The sequence below is a fragment of the Strigops habroptila genome, chromosome 7 (assembly GCF_004027225.2).
Source record: "Strigops habroptila isolate Jane chromosome 7, bStrHab1.2.pri, whole genome shotgun sequence".
NCBI classification, from domain to species: domain Eukaryota; kingdom Metazoa; phylum Chordata; class Aves; order Psittaciformes; family Psittacidae; genus Strigops; species Strigops habroptila.
This window is the reverse complement of record NC_044283.2, coordinates 43,228,599-43,250,774: the sequence shown is the minus strand read 5'-3', so window position 1 is coordinate 43,250,774 and position 22,176 is coordinate 43,228,599. Positions and strand designations below refer to the sequence as shown.

The 22,176-nt window shown below is 36.8% G+C and overlaps 1 protein-coding gene across 6 annotated transcripts in view; it reads left to right on the top strand.

Annotated features, from left to right (window-relative positions):
* The window catches only part of RAPGEF2 (Rap guanine nucleotide exchange factor 2), a 187,696-nt gene that overhangs the window by 126,458 nt on the left and 39,062 nt on the right, over window positions 1-22,176 (top strand). For all 6 annotated transcript variants that reach the window (XM_030491920.2, XM_030491922.2, XM_030491921.1 and 3 more), the window contains one exon: window positions 15,870-16,001. In XM_030491920.2, the coding sequence (XP_030347780.1) occupies window positions 15,870-16,001 (132 nt within the window). The remainder of the gene's footprint in view (window positions 1-15,869; window positions 16,002-22,176) is intronic.

Below are 22,176 nucleotides of genomic sequence, written 5' to 3'. Positions count from 1 at the left end.
GGTGATACTAGAAGGGCAGATAAAGGACAACAGATTGCAGTGCTTTTATGTGGTTGATGCTGAAGGTAAATAGCCTTATGTTAATATAGCACCTGACCCAAATAGTGCTGCTATTTAGTCCATAATACAGCTGAGATACAGTGGTGGAGATGAGCTGTTGACTTTTTTTCTTGGAAAAGATGAAGGATCACAATCAATTGCATTAGGTGAAGTAACTGGAAGATAGGATGAAATTTTGTGTAGGTGGTGTTTGTCATTTACACTTGTGATGATGGGCTTGGTTGTTAGGCTGGTACAGTATGGTAGTATGCAAGAATTTGGGTCCAGCCTTTGGCCAAAAGCCCCTTACCTGTCTTTTTGGGTCGGTCTCACTACAAATGTGAAGTATTTAGCTAACCTGGCATTCTCTAGTTGGCCTAACCTTAAGTTGGTCAAAAACCTAAAAATAAGGGCAGCAGTCATCTTGTGATCCATGGTCTCCATTGCAAATGTTGGAGCATGAAATCCTACCATGTTTAGTTCCATTTCCATGAAAAGCGAAAGAGGATTTTCCTTATTGGGGGAGTAGCCTGATCATACAGCTTGGACTAGCTAATTTTCTGGCCAGTTTTCTGGCCTTTCCTGTGTCCTGTGTTTAGGCAGGCAGATTGATGTCTAGTATAACATGCCATTCCTACAAAAGCCTATCTGGAGTGCCTTAAAGAGGCATACAGTAGTCTGACCTGCTGCAAATTCCACAGTTCCTGTGCTTTGCGGTCCCTGTGCAGGGTAGTGGATGGGAATGTGAGTGCCCCTCCTTTAAATCAGTAGAGCTTTCTGATTTTTTCCTTACATGTTGCCCAAGTTCCAGTTTAGTGACAACTGTAAACAACAGTAGAAATCTCTGAACCATTTGACACAGAGTGAAGATTTTTGCCTTGAATATGAAGATGGTTGTGACTCTCTACAGTCAAATATATGATACCTCCATGGCATTTTGATCTTGTAAGGGAGATGACGCTTCTCCTTTGGATCGGGAATACAAAGACTAGTTTAACACCAGCCTTCTCTTTCAGTCCCAGCTTTTTAATTTGAATCAAGAGCCAATTGCATTTCAAAATAGAAGAAAATCAGGCTTGTGAGTTAGGATGCAAAGAAATGCTAAGGAGCTGCATTTAGTATCTGTTAATAAGCTAACAAGTGCTACAGCAATCATAAAATGTAGCTCCATGTAGCAGTTGTAACTTTCTACCTGTAGATAACTTGTTTCAACTGAACCAGAATTGGCTGGTGACCAAAATGCAGCTGTTTGGTGTCAGTAATGCATCTCATGGTAACTACAGCTAACTGATCTTCAGAGCCATATGGACAACCAGGAACTACATTGTAAACCCAGACAATAGCCCAGTGGTCAAATTCCTCAACCTCTGATTTCTTTCACTCAGTCTATAAATATTGCCTCATTTTATCTGAGTGCAGCCTGTCAGCTTGCTTGCTGACAAGCACAGGCACTGTGCTCTGGGTCATTTGGACACACCAGCTGGGTAGGATTTATTAGTTTATAGCTTGACTCCAAACTGTGACTTTGCAAGTAAGAAAAATGGATTAAAGCTGCTTTTTTTTCTCTTCTGAAGAATGATTTCATAAAAATGACGTCGTGCTATTTTGTAGGTCTGCTCCCTTTGTGTATTTAGTCATGTTGGCTTGCTTTATAGTTAAAAATAGGCTTTTACTGTTCTGCGCTGCTGTTATCCCTGCAGAGCCAGGAGAATGGGAGCTAGGTTGTGCTTTTAGGACTCCATCCACAGCATAGTTTCCTAAATGCCTATCTGCTGTTACATGCCTGCCAACCTACCGAATACTGCGGAGTTACCTGAGTGTCAGGAAGGTGGGTCAAATCATCTGACATGAGATGATTTGAAAGGGTATGGTAATGCCTGAAAGAGAGAATGTGGCTGCAGAATTAGACCATAAATTTAATACTGGTAGTGGGATTGATGGCTTGAAAATGGCGTGATAAAGGACATTGTACCTGAAAACTGGCTGGGGGTTGGGGGGGAAATCGTTACAGATTTTGGGGAATTATTTCTTAGTTAGCTATATTTTGCTTTGCTGAACCATCATCCCTGTTCCCATTTTAACCCAACTACATTTTTTGTGCTCCTGACTTGTTTTTTTCTTATACGTAAGCAGCTAAAAGTTCTTCAAAACCTGCATTGTACGCTGTCTGCCTCTGCTGCTTCCCCACTCAAGGTACAGCTTGACCTCTAAATCTTAATGTATTCCTGATAACAAGCTAGGAAAAAAAAATATTCCAAATACTTGGCAGGCGATAGCTCTTTACTCTTCTAGATTGCTCAGGAAAGAGCCAGATGTCAGACTTGGATGTATCTCCCTGGTGTGCTTGCCTTTTCAGTTTTGACCCACATCGCCAGTGGATTTTTTAGTTAGGTTTTTTGGCCTTTGAATAAGCAGCTGACTGTAGAGGGATTTTGTTTGAAAGATCCATAAATAATATAGAAGATTTTTTTTTGTGTTGTCTTTGCTTTTAAGGAGCCAGGACGAAAAGGAAATGCATGAATTTATGGATTTCGGAGCCTTTGTAAAGTGTCCTACTTAAATAATTAACTTTGCATCTGGAAATGGTGGTCCAGTGGATTTTTTTGTTTAAGGCAACAGAGAAGACTCATGCTAATGCTTTTAACAGTGAAGCTGTTCACAGCTATAGGAGCAGAATGAAAAGCAAACTAAAATGAAAACATTGTTATTTTCTGTTAATAACTGGTATGCTAGGTGTACTTCTCCTTGCCTGTTGGTGTGTGACTTCTGTCATGTGACTCCAGGAGTTTCTGTCCTGTTCAGTCTAGCTTGGTTTTAAAAACAGTCAGTTCTTTTAGTTGATAATGGGGTTTTTTTCAGCTTCATGAGAACATGAGTGATCAGGGAAAAGGATTTCAGATATTTCTGTTCAGCAGAGAGTTCCCAAGGTCCCCAAATACAGCTGCTATTCCTAAATAAATGGATACTAAAGCACAGTTTCACAAACAGTGGCGTGCATGTCAGCAGTAGTGTACAGAAAATCTAGTTATCTACCTCTTTCCTGTTGAAGGAAGAGGTTGTTTAGACAGTTAAATGTCACTCCTACACCTGCCACTTCCATTAGTATTGTACATTCCTATTTTTTCTCTGATGATGGTACCCAGGGAAAACTAAATTTAGGAATTCCTGAGTTAGAGGAATATGATTTTTTATTTTTTTTTTTTAAGTGGAGGTTCAGTGTTCCAGCTGGGGTTTTATTCAGTTAAGCACACAGAGATAACATGTTTAATGCCGTAAATGACTAAAACATCTACCACTTTTATGAAAGAAATTAACCTTCTTAATCTCTTGCACCATGGAGTGTTATAGCAAAGACTGTTCTAGTGCTGTCATAAATCAACAGTTAAGTTTTGGCTCTCTAATTTTCTGGTTATTGCAAGGTGCCCTTTTGCAGTAGATGGTGCACATGCACATATCTTGGGTCTCTATAGCTTATATTCTGGTAGGTGGGAGAAAAAAAGATGAAGTTCACTAATTGTATCTGTAGAACAGGCTTCCATTATTGGCCCTACTATTTCCAACTGATTTCTGTGCTGCTTATTTTTCTGCAGTTTTGCAATCTCTGATGTAAAATCTCTTCCTAAATATATTTCATGGTGTCAGTAGAATGTATGAGTTGCTACATGGATTGTATTTTTTAGTATGCTGTTGACCAAAGGCAGGAAAATAAGGGATGATTTAAACTCTTGTCTGCACACCTGCACAGACACAAATAGATACGTCGCTGGAAATCACATCTGAATGTCAGCATTTTAAGCAGAATAACATGGTTCAATTGACGATATCTCCTTGCTCCAAAGCAGCCTTGATTTTAGCAGGCTCCATACCAGGTCTTCTTGTTTTACTTATCTTTTGAATATATTGTTGTGGACATTTGTAACAATTAGGTGATTTAAAAAAGGGGGTGGGGAAGGGAGGGCTCATTGAACTTAGCATTTGATATTACAATTTTGAATAACTGCCATATAGACTACAGAGAAAAACTCTGCAGGTTGTTTCAGAATTAAATAGAAATTTTATTAATATGGAAGATGGTTCTGTGTTGATCTGTGTAAATAATTTTTAAATGGCTTTGCACAGGTGTTGCTGCACCATGCTCCAGAATTTAGGGAACATCTTTGTGCTTTCGAAAGACTCTCTGGTGAAAAGGCAAAAAATGGTTCTTTACATTTTCCCTTCCTATGATCACAGTGAGCACACACAAGTAGGTCGTTTGCCCAGACTAGTAAATATTCGTAGTAGTTCAAAGAAGTTGGAATCTTGTTCTGTGTGACAGAATAGAAACTCTGGAGGTATGCATGATACCACATACAGTTTTAAAAGCTTATGTCAGAGTGAAAAATCTTCATTAACTTTCTTTAGCTACCATATGAGGGAAAATGTGAAATAAAGAGCAAGTGAAGCTGGGGGGGGTGGTTTACAGCAACATCCATTGCTGTTACATTGCTATGGCATGAGTGCAGTTGCACTTTCAAAACTCATAAAGTTAGTAATAGAGCTGTTTGGCTGCTAGGCATGTTAGTACGACATTAAAAATAGATAAGGTAAAATCATACTATTTTAAGATTTTGCAGCATTGGTCTTTTATAAAGGGAAATGCCTGTCATTTTAAAATATTTTGAGTTGCCTTGTTGCTGTGCTATTTTTACATTATCCAGAAAAACGGCGAGATACTACCTTCATTATTCCATAATGCAAATACAAAACCTTTTCACACTGTGCATTCATCGCAGAAGTATTATTTATAAACTTTAAGATGTTCTTAAGTAACACATCTTTTAAAATTTGCCTTATTTTAAAAATAACATCCCCATGTTTAAGCAAAATTATTTGCGTCTTTTGACCACCACTTTAAAATTTTCTATCTTTGTTTTGAATGCTCACTATTATGCAGTTAGCAATCTCAAACCAATGATTATGGTAATGCACATTTTTGACTTATATTAAAGAATGCTACAATCAGAACATTCTTTAAAACAAGCTTTAGCAAGTGCTCTGATGTCTGCTTGTGTGTCGAGATATACATCTTGTAATATTGCAGTTCTTCAATTTTTTGTTTTTGTTTGGGATGAAGCAAAATGTGCATCTTTCATTGTCAGACAAGGAAAACAGGAAACTTCCATCATAGAGCAAGTACATGATTTCTTATTTGGAGCCAGTCATTAGCTGAGAATTGCGCATTTCTCTCCTATTGCTTACGTTACTGAAAACCAAAGTCGTCGTATTGGGCAAGAACCACCCACTTTTCTCATTAACTATTCCTTGATACTATAAAGCAAAGATAATCCTTTAGTTAAAGCTCCAAGGGTGGCATTGTCATGGCTGCAGCCATCAGACTTCAAACAAAATTTTTGATCAATTGCTTCTGAATAGTCATGTCTATTTAAATTTTCATCAAATTTCTTTTAATTAACCTGATATTTTGTAGAGGTAAGACTCACTATAAAAAAGGAAATCTCTAGGTTTCGCATCTGTCCACAGCAACTCACTGCATACCTATATCTTTTAAAAGCATTTTCCTTGGAAGTATACGGATTACTTAGGTCTTTACTAAGAAGCTACCAATAAGAAAATCTAAAATGTTACTATGTTAATCATGTTGATTTTTGTCTTTTTTTCCTCCTTTGGTTAAGTCTGCTTCTGAATTATACCAGATTTATTTGTTTGGAGGAGTGACATGATTCTGGAAGTGATTCTCTGGGTCAGTGCCATTACACACTGTTGTACAGCACATTCATAGCTTCATTTAGCTTCGGTTTGAAAGCCTTCTCTAACACAGCTGTTGTGGAGTCTGGTTTTGAGAATCTCTATGGTTTATTAGGTAGCAATGTTCTTTCAGCTTGACACCTTCATCGCCTTTTACCGGAAATACTTTTTTCCTCCTTCCTATTTCTCGATAGTGATCATACCCTCCCTCAGCTCAGGCTAAATAAGCCATGCTTCTCTTGCATTTTCTCAAATACTATTTTTTCTTCTGTTAATCCTGATAGTTCTTCTCTGACTCTGTCTGTATGGCTTTAAGTCCATCTTTATTGGAACCATGAAGCTGGGAATGTGTGCAACATTTCCAAATAAGGTCTCTGCTGGGGCCATGGAGAAGAGCCCAGAATTTCTGTATTTCTGTATGATGCGTGCTGTGATCTCATTGGGTTCTCCTTCTGCTGCATCACCTGAACAGTTCAATCACCTTCTGATAAGCCAATACACTGAAAATCTTATCGCAGTCATTTCTGACAGGCTCTTGTTTTTTTTGTTTTGTAGTGCATGATCTTACATCTTCTCGTACTGTACTGTATTTCTTTTACTCCAAGTAGCAGCCATCGTATACTAACAGAAGAGTGTCCTGCTGATCCCTTGTACTAAGTGGTGCAAGCAAGATTTACCAGCGCCTTGGGGTTTTCTTTTGGTTTTTTTTTTCCCTCCACTTTGAAAGAGGGGAACTTTAAGATCTTTCATATACCTATAATTTTTCATGTGCCATCTTTAAAAAATAAATGTCATTTTGTAGCACTTAATTTTTTTTAAATTCCTTTTACTATTATAAGTTAGTTCAGTGCAGTAAAATTCAGTGTTCCAGTTTAGTAGTACACTGCAGTAGTTCTGTTTGAACAGCTGCAGTTCAAAACTGAGATGTCCCCTCGTGTTTGAAAAACTTACATAAGATTAGTTAGGTTGGCTAGAGTGCTGTACCCACGAAATGAAATATTCCATGATTGGGTATAAAACAAAAAAGCAACACATGGTATAAAAGCACTCTACTGATGGAGGCTTCAACACTTGGAATTGTGAACATATCATGGGTCTTTGCTTTAACTATTTAAAATGTGCCTAGGATAGATGTTTTCATGTTTGGGCTAGACTCTTTACTTGTCTGTAGTGGTTTTCAATCCTGAGTGGTGCTTTAAAGCTGAAAATAAAATCTGACTGCAGGTGCTATCGATTTCATCCCTGCTGGTGTAATTGCTCTTCAGCATCCCTATGTCCACTTGTTAGATTGGTGTAAACCCAAAATGAGTCTGTACATGAGGTATATGCGAGCATCCCCTTATTTGTTTAAAATGTTCTGCAGGATTTAAAACATCTCACTTAAAATGTTTCAATTCACATTTGCTGTAAATATACGTGCCAGCATAAAGTGTTCTTGAACTTCTTTTGCTTTTACATCCTCAGGCATAAATCTTTTGTCTGGTTTCCTGTGGAAGTAGTTTGTGACCAGGTTCTCTGTTCCTTCCTCTCCCACAGTTACTAATAACAAGCCAAAGAGTTCAAAATTTAACCTTATAAGCCTCCAAAAGTCCTGAAATTAGGACATTCAGTTTTCAGCCCAGCAGTAGTTCTCAGCATACTAAACACCCAAATAGCCACAAGAGAAAGTATTTAGAAATATCTGTGGGAAAAACATCAACTAGAACATGCATTATGTTAACATGAAAATCAGTTATTCCCAAGAGAGATCTCTGCAAAACCAGGCTGTATTAATTTTTGTTGTCCTCCACGTCTATTGCTGTTAAATAATGGGGAGCTTTTACTGAAGTTCGGTGGTTGAGCTCAATTTTCTGCACTCCTACCCCAGACGTATTCCAGGAGTCAATTGAAATGCCTCAGAATCGTCTTTCCTTCAGTCTGAATGGCAGTGGTCATTGAGTGCCTGTCCCTAGTTGTCAGTTTTCATCATGTATATTTTCACAATATTAATTCCCTTCCCAATTTTATCCAGTGTTTTTGGGAAGTTGTTAATTTGTATGCTGGTGTAGGTTGTGCAGGGCCTGTTAAAGCTCTAAATGCAAGTGCTTGGTGGTACAGTGGCACGATACCAAGAGTGATATGGTAAGTTCTTGTAAATGCGCAGATATAATACATTGGAATAGAGATTCTGCTTTTCATAGTAGTTCAGAGTGACTGAGAATGGGATCTGATCTAAATCTGATCACTTTATGAAACAAACCAAACTGATTAATGTAAACTACCAGATACTTACTGAACAAAAAGGAGGAAGACCTGAAAATCCTGCATACTCCCTTCTGCAAGGTTTCACTTCCGCTGCACTGTTTGGGAAAATTTTTAGCAGACTATGGTTCTCCATGTGGTTGATGTCATCAGAGAGTTCTCAGTACTTGAATGCATACCTACAGTCAAAAGAGTTGTAGGACAGTCTCTTTAGTTTGATCCTTGGAGCAGAACTGCTCTAACTTTAAAACCACCACAGATCCCATGTTTTAAAAGTACTAAATTATCCTTTGTTGCCCAGTGAAGAAGTTATACTTTCACCAGATGTTTTCTGACTGAGGCAGATTTCTGAGTAAAGTTGTGAATAAAAATATTCGGATCTTGCAGGTTCATTCTGTTCATTGTAAATATGTTATAATGGCTTGAGTTCAGAATTCCAAGAAACTGAGAAGAGCTTTGGAAAATTGTTTAGCAGGATTTAGTTCAGTTTAGTGTGATTTAGTTCAAATCCATTCTGCATTTTTTAATTTTCTATTCTTGGTTCACAGGCACTTTAAATACCTGTATGATATAATTCCCCCCCCCGCCTCTTTTTTTAATTTTTATACATAATCTGAGCTGTTGCCAAGGAATGGTGTTTTATGCCAGATTTCCTGAAAAAGACACTTTTGAATGTAAAATGCTGCATTGAATCTGTGACACAAACACTGTCAAAGAGAGAGCAAACAACAAATCTAGTCCTACAACAGAGAAGTTAGTTAAATAAGGATGGGTGTGCGTTAGTGATGCATTTCATACTTTTCTATTTAAAAGGGTTGTCCCTGAGAGCTTTTGTCAGTTCCCCAGACACCCATTTACATTTCTCCACCTTTGTCCTTCTGCAGAAGTCAATAATCCTTCAAGCAAAGGATGATTATGTTTGATGCATTAAATGCTCATAGGATTAGCTGCTGAGAGCTATGAGATGTACAGTAAGTGGCAGTCGTTGTGTGTTTTGTGAAACAAAATGAAGTTACTGTGCGTTCGCTCTGTCTCAGTCTTTCCCCGAGACCAGCAGCTCATGTTATATTAGCTTAAACCTCTGAATAGCTTTATGGAGGGGCTACCTAGAGCAAAGTATCAGTGGAGGAAAATGTAAAGAGCTTGCCAGAAAAGATCCTTATCATGTGTTTTTTTGTTAGAGATGTTCTACTGGGGGCTTTGTATATAAACAACTGCTGTAATAGCAATAGTACCCAAATGCACTATTTTCAGAACATGAATTGTGCCTTGTGTTGTACTCAAGGTGAAGAATGTTTTTAAGAGTAGGCCTTCATGAAATTTGAGCCACGGTTTCTCATAAGCATTTCTATTTGAGGAAAATTTGGAGATTCAAAATAAGATACTGTTGTATACAGTGAATGATATACAGAAGACATAATTCAAGTTGGAAGGTTTTTGGTTCTTATTTCACTTTTGCTTAAGTTTTCAGAGAAAATACATAGATACTTCAAATGTTTTCCATCCCACCCCTAAGTATAAGGAAATCCTACTTCCATGGGAATTGCATCCTAATTTGAACTGTATATAGTTTAAACTTTTATTTAAAATTTAACTCTGCACTGGACATGTCAGCCTGCATCATGTCTGTAGACAGAATCAATAGAAATTACTTTATTATTCTGTAATTACTTACATTGACTGATGTGTTTTAAATCAGTGAACCATAAAAATATTCTTCTTGATGTCTCTCTTGGTTAGCAAAAGAATTATGTTGAAATAACATGTTGATGAATACCCACCATTATTAGAGGTATTTCTTCCTTCAGTCATTAAATAACATAAATCTGGCTATATTCTTAAAATGCGTACAACAGACTTACAAACATTTAATATAAAAATGAACATTTACATAAAATAGTGAAATAAAATGTTACTGACTTTATAGGATACTGAAGAATACTAGGTTGGTGATCTACACTCTTGTAGTGCAATTAAAAATTTTAAAATTACTATCTTGGTGAGGAAAAAAATGGGAAAGACTAAGGCATAGTATTTATTTTATTTAGCTGCTGTTGCTCTTCCTATAAAAACATACAGAATACCAAAATAACTTTGTTCTAATTTACTTATTTAGATTTGTTGGACTGTGTCATCTATAAAAGAAATAAACAACTTTTGTTTTTAATTATGGTGGCTTCTATCACATTATTAGTAAAGAGGTACTATAGAATATGCGCTTAGATGCATGTGGTTAGAGGCTGAAGAATCAGTGTTTGCTTGCATTTCTTTAATTTCAGAAAGTGGAAATAGAGGCTATAAAGGTGATATTTTGTGTTGTCTTAAGTCTACTGTACTTGCTTGGCCTGTCTCAGTGGCACTTAGTTACTTACGTGAGTATTCACTGGGAAATGCATAGCAATGTTACACCTTTGCTCTCTTTTAATTACATCTTTCTGCAGATATACTTCAGTCACTTTGCAGGCTTGATAAATATTTCATAAAGTGTTGACTGGCCTTCAATAGAAAATGTTATTTGTAAAATGCTTATTGCTTGCTCTAAAATTAGTGATATATTCGAGCTCTCCAGCCAGAATTCCTCTTGTATTTTAGAACTCAATTATTGTGTCCATCTTTCCCATTGTTGCATTTATACTTGTTTTCACGTATTAACTGCATTTAAAAAACAAACCAAACCAATCCCTTCAAAGCAACAAAAAAACCCAAAACAAACCCAACTACAGAGGAATACTATTTAAATGAAGAAAAGTTTTGGCATAATTTCACTATTTTTTTTTTTTTTTCTGTTTTCATACCTTTTTATGCTATATTTAGTTTCTTTTCCAGTGAATATCCTGAAAATATGTTCTGTTTTTAAAATACTGTTAAAGAAGGAGAAGCCCAGGATTTCTTGAGTTGCAATAGAGATTGCATTTTGTTGTACAGAAAGGCACGCTGTAGGGCAGGAGAAAATCATGATGTTCTTAAAAAAGGAGGAACATATTCAGAGCAAAGTAATTGTTAGCTTTGCATGCATAAAGTGGTGACTCACTTTGAGGGTGGAAGTAATAAAATGCTGCTTTTAAGATAGGAAGATGTGATAAGATTTAAGGTATTGTACAGTTCAAAATGGAGATAAGTCTTTGTCCTTTAGTTTCACATAATTGTTAAGTTTTCATTTGTTTCAAGGTTTTCAAGAAGTAAAAACTTGGAGTTCTGAGATGTACTGTTTTTCTTCTGGTTTCTATCCATGTGTGTAAACTGTTTAAAGTGTGTATGTACACATGCATGCTTACATACTAAGAGCTACATGTATTTTTATAAAATGCTGTTTTGACCTCTGTCAAATTAAGGTTAGGGCCTCGTTGTTATCTATTTTATCAGTTTGTGTTTTGTATTACAAACTTTTGTCCCCATGTTATACTTCATTAAATCTATGCATATACAGCCTTAATGTTTGTCACTTATGAAGGTTGTCCTGAAAACAGGTTATTAGGACAGCTATCTGACCCTTTTAATGACTATTAATTATGTAATGTAATGTACATATAATGTATTTTGAAACTGTGTTTGCTTAAGAACAAATCATGCATCAGGTTTTCTGAATTACCCTTCTATGTTTTTACTGTGTCTTCTAATTCCTTCTGATGCTGTGACTCCTAGCGTTCAGTAATAAAGTTAAGGAATACTGTAGTTGCTTCTGGCTTCAGCAAAGCTGTAGTTTATTGTTGCAGAAAACTAAGTGCTTGTTATGTAAAACGTACAAGTTGCTTTTGATCCTTATTACTTTGAATGACTCCTTAAAGCTAGTCATCATTTAATGAAAATAGAAAATGAGGTTAAGATGGCTCCTTAGTTGTGATGCCATTTGTGTTGTCTTCAGTCTGTGACAGGCGACATTACTAAGGCAAAGAGTATGTCCTTAGACTTTCTCATATTGCTGCATGGTCTTGGAAGATAAAGGATGTGCTATATCTAGTCTATATGCACTTTAAAACAATGCAAGAAAACCCATGTTTTTACTGTTATAACAAATATTAAAGTCAGTGCTGAACTGTTAAATGGAATGATGGCTGAATACAGGCACAGAGTGCTTGAAAATTTTGTAATGAAGTGAAATTTAGTAGGATGGCAAATATGCCTGTTTTGGTGAAATTAACTGTTATATGTTTCTCAAAAGTAGAGTTTGATGTTCCTGGCTATTTTTTCTGTGGGTACAATAGCACAATTTCATGATGTTATTTTTTAATTGTTTTCCACTGCAAGTAAGAAATTGGATGTAAATACCATGGTTTGGGGTAGACAACTTTGTGCTGGTTCCTGGCATTACTGAGGTTGTTGAATGTTGCATTTTATTCTTGCTCTAAAACCATTTACCAAACATTGTTCTTCTTGAGTGACAAGTGTAGCCTGAATTGGGTTTGCCTGGCAAGGTTTTGATAGCAGGGGCGGCTTCTGTAAGAAGCTGCTAAAAGCTTCCCTCATGTCCAATAGTGCCAATGCCAGCTGGCTCCAAGACAGACCCAGTTTGTTGGAATGCCGGAGCAGTTCATGAAGAACTGCAGCCTGTGGGAAGGATCTGCATTGGAGCAGTTCGTTAAGAACTGTTGACTGTGGGAGTGACCCCACGTTAGAGCAGGGGAGAGTAGGAGGAGTCCTCCCCGTTAGGAGGAAGGAGCAGCATAGGCAACATGTGATGAACTGACCAAACCCCTATTCCCTGTTCCACTGCACTGCTGGGGGGAAGGAGGTGAAGAAAATCGGGAGTGAAGTTAAGCTCAGGAAGAAGGGAAGGGTTGATGGAAGGGTTTTTATAAGGTTTAATTTTATTTCTTGTTATCTTACCCTGATTTCATTGGTAATAGATTAAACTCATTTCCCAAGTCCTTTTTGCTCGTGAGGGTAACTGATGAGTGATCTCTCCCTGTCCTTATCTTGACCCAAGAGCCTTTTGTTATATATTCTCTCCCCTGTCCAGCTGAGAATGGGAGAGAGAGCGCAGCTTTGGTGGGCATGCAGCATCCAGCCAGTGTCAACCCACCACACTTACGCAGAAGACTTAAGCACATGTGGTTTTTCATGTCATCAGTGCTTTACTCTTTTTCCATGTTGTGTACAACTCTGTATATTAAATATTTTAAATAGCAGTTGGTGACTAAGATAGAAATGTGTGTATTTCTCGCACTTTTCATTAAGTTCAAAATTTAAATGTTTCAGCATACTTAATTTTTGTATTTTTTCTTTTCCTCACACAACTTCTCACCTTAACTTATTGGGGGTAGGGTAGTCGGAGTGGATGCTGCTTTTGGGCATGTAGCACAGAGATGTAGTGTTCTGCAGAGATGTGAGCATGTGCTTTCTGCTTGTAAATAGTCCTATTTGATTAGGATCAAAGTGTCTAGTTAAGTTGCCTTAAGTAAAATGCCTGCTTCTGATCTTGTGCTGTCACCACTTGGCAAGTCCAGCTCGTGCAGCATGGCTTTGACTTGAGGAGTTATTCTAAAACCAGTAATAACCAAACATTCAGCTGAATGTCTACAGCCAAAAAAAACCCCACAAAAAACCCAACCCACCAAAAAAAGAGAAGTCTTGCTTTTATTTGCAATGTATTGAATCAGTTATTGTGGAATCCCCTGCCTCTTTCTATTGCCTGCGTAATAACAGAACATAAATCCTTGCTGTTCATTTAAAACACTAATTGCAATCATTATATTAAACATAGTTTGACTTCATTTTTTGGATTTGCTTTGATGTAAGGTTCTTAAGAATTGTTATTGCATTGATAAAAAAATGCAATTGTTAATGACATGGAGATATTTGCAGGGCACTATGAAAAAATTGGCTGAAAAAGACTGTCTTAATATGCACCTCCCTATGGAGTTAATATTTATTTGTGATTATAAAGTAATTACTTTATAAAATGTAAACCTCTTGAAATACTGTATCTTTGAAAGTTACCATTAAATGTGTGAATCTTAAATGATTTGTACATGTATCTTAAAATAATTTCTACTTGGAAATTAGCCTGGAGTGTTTTAAGAGATTGTACTTCTAGGATTAGTCATCAACACATTGCAAAAGCTGTGGTGGTTCATTTACTATACATTCTGGCTACAGAGTGTATACTTATTTGTAGAATTGCTCGAATCATGATAAAAAAATTGATATAGTGTCTTGAATATCAGTATATACTGTTCAGTTTTGTGATAATTTAAATTTACAGGTTGGAAAGGGAAGTAGCGGAGACAACAGATACTATAACTGATGCACTCCTTAATGCTGTATTTTCTCCTTTTGGTATATTATTAACAGTGGTGAGCATAACTAGATTTTTCTGGAGGCAGCATCTATGGCTGCATGTATTAGACTATTGCTTTTGTTAATTGCTCACCCTTTGTTGATTGGCATATGAAGATCAACTCTAGCTCTGGGCTTAGAAGCTTTTTAGGATTACTAATGTCTGGTTCCTGGTTTTAGCCCTTCTTTTGTAAAATATTAAGAAAGGATTGTATAAAATGTAGCCATTTTTGCTGTCACTGGTGCAGTCATGATGTAATAAGGAGGGAATCATTTTCAGGTGTGTTAGAAATACGAGTCAGTCTGAATAAGACTAAGGTTTCCAATTGTCTGCTTTTACCACAAACCCTAAAGCCAAGGTTCTTTCAGGTCATGTTCCATAAACAAATGTAAACCAGGCAAACAGCAGTAAAATCATTCAGTACCTTTATCAGCATAGAGCTAATAATTTCCTCAAGCACACTCTCTTGTGACTTGCAGATTACTTTCCTCATAACCTTTTATACCAATCAACAACTTACGTCTTAATGCTGAATGAGCTCTTACTTTCATTTCCATCCAGGGAGAATGGTAATAGTGCCAAGGTAGCATTCGTAACTGACATGGGTGGATATACTGTGTCTGACATTCTTGGTACAAACACACCTCTGTAGAGAGTATCATCTACCTTGCCTGAGTTGAAACAAATAAAAAAGAAATTAATGAGGAAAGTTTTTTAAATTATTGAAGCATTTATTGAATACTAAAATTAATACATTAGTATACTTTTATTAACTAGTGGTGGGATGCAAGCTTCTTAGAGGAGCTCTTAGGGAGAGGAGCAATTTGCCCCTTAAATAGCATTGAAATATTTCTTCAGACAGCAAATATCTTACTTTATCCAAGTTCACTTCTTTGCAGTCTGACAGTGTTTACTTAAAACATTTTCATGGCAGCTATGTGCATAAAGCAATAGGAAAAACATACATCACAAATCTTGGTGCATCAAATAGATTGTCTCAATTTATTCTCCAGCACCATGCGTAAGCAAACTCATTTCAGGATTGTAGCTCTTTGCAATGGTGTCAGTCTTCCCACATTTCCTATTTGCCATCCTATTAATTGGCTCAAAGTATAACAGTTAGTTCAGTGGCTTGGGTTTTACTTGACTCTAACTTCAGAAGCAAAAGAGTTAGCCAAGCCCAGAACAGTGCTTGTTTATTTGCTGTTAATCCCCTTACAGGAAGCCATTGATATTGAAACTAGTACTATTCACATGTGCTTCAATTCTGTCAAACCCCATAGCAAGATAGTGAAGAGTTTTGGTATCTCAGCTTCGCTGGCTTTTGTCCTCAGATACGTGTTTTAAAAATCTTACATTTGCATCAATTTGGTGGTATTTTGCTGACCTCTGCATGAATTGAAAAACCTGCAAAACTCAAAATTTTATGCTGCATTCTCCAGCCCTATTAGTTTTCTTAGTTTACTTGATATTGGCACAGAGTAAAGTGTGATATAAATTATTTTAATTAATTTTGCTGTTTTATTTACCTCAAATTGTAATGATGCTTTTTCTGCTCCACCTATAGCTTCCTGCAGATTTCACAAAGCTGCACCTTACTGACAGTCTCCACCCACAGGTGACCCACGTTTCGTCTAGTCACTCAGGATGTAGCATCACTAGTGATTCAGGAAGCAGCAGCCTTTCTGATATCTACCAGGTAAGATTGGAATGAATACTGATGGGAGGTTCAAATGCCAACAGTTTTGACGTTTATAGCTGAACCCTGTCCTATTGCCTATTCTTGGATTTTGTTTGAAGAACCACTCAATAGACTTCAAAAAGATCTAAATTTTATTTGAATTGTAATAATTTCGGGGTTTTATCATCCATGGGTCCTGAGGGAACTGGCAGATGAAGTTGCTAAGCCATTATCTATCATATTTGAGAAATCTTGGCAGTCTGGTCAAGTTCTGGCTTTAAAGTGAAAGAGGGAAGATTTAGATTATATATTAGGAAGAAATTCTTTACTATGAGGGTGGTGAGACACTGGCACAGGTTCTCCAGAGAAGTTGCGGATGCCCCATCCCTGGCAGTGTTCAGGACCAGGTTGAATGGGGCTTTGAACTACCTGATCTAGTGGAAGGTGTTCCTGCCCATAGCAGGGGGGATGGATCTAGATGATCTTTAAGGTCCTTTCCAACCCAAACCATTCTGTGATTCTGTGTTTGAAAACTTGACAAGTAATCTGCAGCACAGCGACATGACTTGTGTTACCATAGTTTGTCAGGATCGGAGTTGGCAATGTAGAGATGTAGCATTTTGCAACATATCAGGATTGTGCTTGATGATTTTTTTTGTTTGTAATTTGTGATTTCGGGTGAGGAAATCTTCCTGAACTTTAGCACAGAGAGCCAGTGTCGCCTCTCCAGCAGATGTCTGTGGTGGGACGTAGGAGGTGAAGTGGTTCAGTTTCTGACTCCAGCACTTCAATTCATCTTTCTCTGATTTGCCATACGTATAACAGCAGCTGTGGTGTTTACAGGTCAGAATTTCAAAACTATAGATTTAGGACCTTGCCATATGAGGGATTTTTCTTCCTCATGCTGAATTTTACAGTTCTTAGATGTGCTGGTTTGAAAATCGAGAACCTCTTCGGTGACAGGGAGAAAGCAATACACAGCTTGTGCTGGCCTGAGTTGAGGGCCATATTCCAGTTTCCCCACCTTGAAGAGACCTGGTGTCAGCCTCTCAGTAGTGCTTTCTCTCCTGGCTGTTCTGAGAACAATGGGCACGTTGAACTGGTGATGCTTATTTTAAGTTTTTGTTCTTCTGAGGGGGCTTCTTGTTATAAAGTTCTGTGTTCTACATTTGGGGCAGCTTGAAGCTTGAGTTTGGAGAGTTACCGTGAAACTGATCCAGAGGGTGTCCCTAGAGCACTTGGAGGTATGTGTGCTTCCTCTAAATATAAATTGGAAAAAAAATTGAAATTAAATAAAATGAGGAAGTCTCCATACTTCACTTGATGATCACAGTTCTTGCAATGCCAGAGGAGGATTTGTCCTGATAGGAAATACAGCAATTTGTTATTCTGAAAAAAAAGGAATCAAATCTAATTAAAATGTTGTTCTATCAAAATGATCATAAAAAATTTACAAGACCACTTCTACATGAAGTACTGTTTACTAAAAGAGGAGTAAAGTTTGTTTGGGATGCTTCTAAAAATGCAAATTTAATGGCAAATAGCCATTTTAACAATGGCGAAAGCATCATTTATATGAATGCATATAAGTTCAATTGTAAGCATAGTTGTAGCATGCAGCCTGCTTCAGGGAATAAGCTTGTAGGCTTTTCTGTGGGAGAAGAGAGGCTATAAAAAGATCCCGGTTCAATCTAGACAGTAATTGCAATAATGCAAAGGTTTATTTTTGTGAAAAATGTCAAAGTAATTGAATACTTTAGGCATAGTGTATGCCAGTCAAGTATGTTTGTCAGAATTTGTTCTAAAGAGAGGATGATTACTTTGAGGCAGGAGTCAGGTTTATACTGTGAGGGTAGATGTAAAGTGAAGTTTCTACTGTGAAGAAGATGTAAAATCAGCTTTCTTCTTCAAGTGTTATAGATTTTCATACCTTTCATTCCAAAAACTTTAATATAAAAATAACAAGTATCTCTAGAGACACAGTTGTAGGTGTCATGTAGTTATAGTTATACAGTTACTCTCTAGATAAGTTGAAACTATATTTTTTGCAAAGATTTTCAACAAAACTTTCATAACTGTGAAAAAGATCGCTGAATTTCTGGAAAATTAAAAACAAACAACTGTACAGAAGCTTCAGGGAAATACTTTCAATCTGGTATATGATTCCTATGATAAATTTTGTTTGCAGTAATGGAATCAAAAGAATAGTTGGTGTTTGGAAGAGAGTTAATGGTTTTCTGAAGTACTTACATGGCATCATTTACTTTTAAGCTATTTTAAATTTAATCTAAAAAATATTCCATTCTTGGTGATCTTAAAAAATATTAGCTAGTTTCTTCTATTTATCTACGATTAATACCTCATTTAAAGATGTCTTGAAGATGTATTGACAACTGTATAATTGTAAAATGTCAAAATAATTGTTAAATAACTGGTGTCCACATCAACATCAAGAAATGTGAGCATGTATTGTGGAATATAACCCCATGTTTTTGCGTTAATTTGAGGAAAATTAATTGATAAGTGCAGGTGTGGAAAGTGATAAGGTCGTTAAATTTTTGAGTTTAACCTAGTGGTACCAAGTATTGTTTGACTTAATGATTTCTCTTATTGTGGTAAATCATTAATTTCTGACTTCATTTTCAGTCATTGAGGAATGTAATGTAATAATGTTACGTTAGGTTAAAGTACTGCCAAAAAAGCCAGCAACAAAATAAAATGCCTGCAGTTTGAATTCTCTAGGGTCAAGTCAAGGATTAAATAAACAGAAATAATTTTTGAAACCAAGAGAGTGATTCAGTCATTCTCTCTCAACTGTTTGCCTTTTAATTCTCTCACACATGTTCATTCAGAAACAGTAAACCATAACCCAGTCATCTACATGTCATTTTTTTACTTCAAATTTAGTAAAATTTTTAGGAAAGCTCAGTATCATTTTTCCTTTAATTCTGATCTGTATATAATAGTATTTTTCTGTTCAGTAGGGTGGACTTCTGTTCATTATGGCTAAGTAGAAAACAATGATTTAGAAAGATTTCCATCTTATCTTGCAATTGATAAGTAAAACTATTTTCAAGTTATACTATTAATTAGATCTTTGCTGGTGAAATCTGAGGTAATGATATGTCATGTTTTGCAGCCTAGTAAGTTTTAGTTCTGTAGCCTTAAAAGCAGCTGTTTGCAGTGAAAATGTGTTCATGGCCTTTCAAGATTTTTTTGAATAAATCATGAGGCTGAATCTTCAGATGCTTTCAGCATTGAGCTGAGAATATTTCCTTTTAAATATTAATGCTGTAACTATATTTGTTTGTCAAATGTTGCACATGAAAGAACTTCTTCTAGGATAAGAACAACTTACCAAAATAAAATAATCCTTGGTGTTTACTCCACCCAAGTCTCAAAAATATTTCAGGTGCCAATTAGTAAGGTCCTTAAATAATGTTACTTTTATTTTAGGAAATAAGTTGATAAAGTGACTAACTCTGTAGCGTGACTGTAGAGGAAGGGGATGCTGAATGTTAATAGATTGTGTGCTGGCTAGTTTTGCCAAGAACAGTACTTTGCTTCTGTCTCGTGTTGACTTGGCAAAGCAAATCATTGACTCATGTATGGCTGCTCGATCTTGCTTCTCATGCTTAGTTAATGCTTCCTATATGGAAGCATATACCTATTCCTGTATGCTCCTAAATGCTTCCTATACCTGTCACATATATTACCAGATGATGGTCTCAGTTTGAGAGCAAGGAGATTTAAGCCTGTAAATGTGTGTTATTCCCCCTCCTTGTTTTGGGAAGCTGGTGTTGTGTTGGCTCAGATCTTTCCTTTGTCAGCTTTTCTTTGCCTTATCCTGTCCTCGGCCTGGTGGCTTCCTGCCAGCCCTACGTGCCCTCTGGTGTCTGCCCAGATACTCCTGGTGGTGCAGGAAACCAGAAACATCCTTTCTGAGACCCTCCCAGGATATGTGTATTGCTTGGAAATTTTCAATATGTCAACTTTATTTTCTCACGGGTCTGATTGATAGGGTAACTCTCAGAAGAAAGGTCTACCATCCAGAAAATCTTCCCGAGGGAGCCCAGACTTTTTTATCTCTCAAACCAGAGTGTCTATGCAGCCTACCTCTAAGTTGCTGTAAGCAAAATAAAGAGATTATTTTTATTACCTTAAGATTAAGTCATTCTTTTTGACTGTATCAGCCTCTGCAGTGCAGGGCTCTGGGAACATCTGAAAAGGCGCAGGTAAACTATGTTCTACTGAACTCCCACCCACAGTTTTGGCCAAGTCCAGTACCATACCTTCATACTGCTGGTGAGTTCAGGTCCTCTAGTCTATTCTGTAGTTTATAGCCTAGGAGTAACTTCTAGAGTCCTTATTCTGTATGCCTGTGGTCTCAGCAAAAATCGCTCCGTTTGGTGAAAGCAGCAGTTGATGGTAGGGGAGGATGCTGTTCCTGGTATGCATTGTCTGAATTTGTTACATCTTTCCATCTCTAGGGAGGAAAACTGCTCAGATTGACTCCTGTGAGAGATATGAGCTGCTGTGTTGTAAATTTTGTTGTACATTAGGAAAGAACAAATATGAAGAGAGAGTGCAGTAAAGATCTTAGACTGAAGGATGTTTAAGGTATTTCATGGCCATTTGCACTCTTGTCAGCAGAGTATGAAAAAATGATTTTACTACCTTAGATTTATGATTTGTGTGCATGTAATAACTATAATGTATTGAGGTATGTATGATAAGTATTTAATAAATAAATCCATATTATAATTACATGGATTGAATTCCATAGTAATTTACTGATATTGTAAATTTTACCCAGTGAGTTGAAAGCTAATAGAAAACAAACCCCCAGACATTATTTCTGTCTGTGAAGACACTGGATCTGATGTGTCTATATGACAGGACGAAATATTTCAAGCTAATGAATCAGTCATGGAGCCAAAGGCTAACTGAGAACTTACAGAAGGCTCCTTTACATCCTTTCCTAATTATTTCACAGTATTTAATTAGCAGTTATCACTCAAATCTAGAAGTGATTTTGGACTTAGAGATCCTTAGCAGTTGGAGCATCCATTTATATATTAGTACAATATTAGCCTTTACAGACACTTAAAATTGGGCAGGTTCTCCTTAGGTACTGAATGTGAAATAACTCTTTACCTCAGGCTTGAAAATGTCTGTCGTAGTCTCCTGACTTTCTTGTTAGTGATGTGACAAATAAAAAATTAGACTGCCACTTTTATGTGATTCCTTTGAAGCTTCAGCAAATTTCTCTTGCCATCTCTCCAACTGTGAAGAAAATTTTTATCGCAGCTGGTATTCAGACTCTGGAGAGACATTGGAGAGACTTCAGGCTGCATCCATCATTTTTCTTACATGCAATCTCTTTAGATTTATGTAAGTGAAGCTAATTTCTCTTATTACTCAAGAAACAAAGGACAACATGCACCTATGAAAGCACTGATTTCTGAGGTTTATTTAATCCTTAATTACATGCCCTGAGAAGCTCTGAGCCTCATGATTGATTGTTGTGCAAATTCTGTTGGGTATTCATCTTGTGTTCTGGATTTTCTACTGCTGAGGTTTAGAAGGAATCCCCTATGCTCAAAGGAGCTAATTAAGGTTTTCCTTTTAGTATTACACAAATGCATAGCTATTGCCTCATACCTAATGGTTCCTGTGTTGACATGCTTGATTTTTCTAACATGAGGGAGTACAAAAGTACTCAAACTAGGCAAGTTATGAAGTTTAATGTGTCAGCAAGATGACCTTGAATACATACTTGATGCTACTAAGCCTAAAGAAGCTTTTTGCAAAGGTTATATAGATAAATTGGTGTGTTCTTTTACCATAAAGACAGATCCAATTATTCTGCTGATGCAAAACCTTTTGCATGTGTAAACAGAAGGAGTCCTTGTGGGATGAATTGTTTGGTTCTTTACTGCTATGAATGCATACCGTCTATGTGGAAAAGCTACATTTGTGTTCCTTTGCTAGCTTCTGCATAATCATAACATTTTGAGAAAGCTGCTTGAATTTTTTTTTCCCCAAAAGATAAGGTGTATTTTTAAAGGTGTTCTACATTAATTTAATAACTTTTCTTAGTACTCTGTGGATTGTTGCATTAAGTCTGAGCTCCTTTATTATGGTGATTTGTATTTTTTGATAACTAGTAAGTTAGAAATAGTTGCTTTAT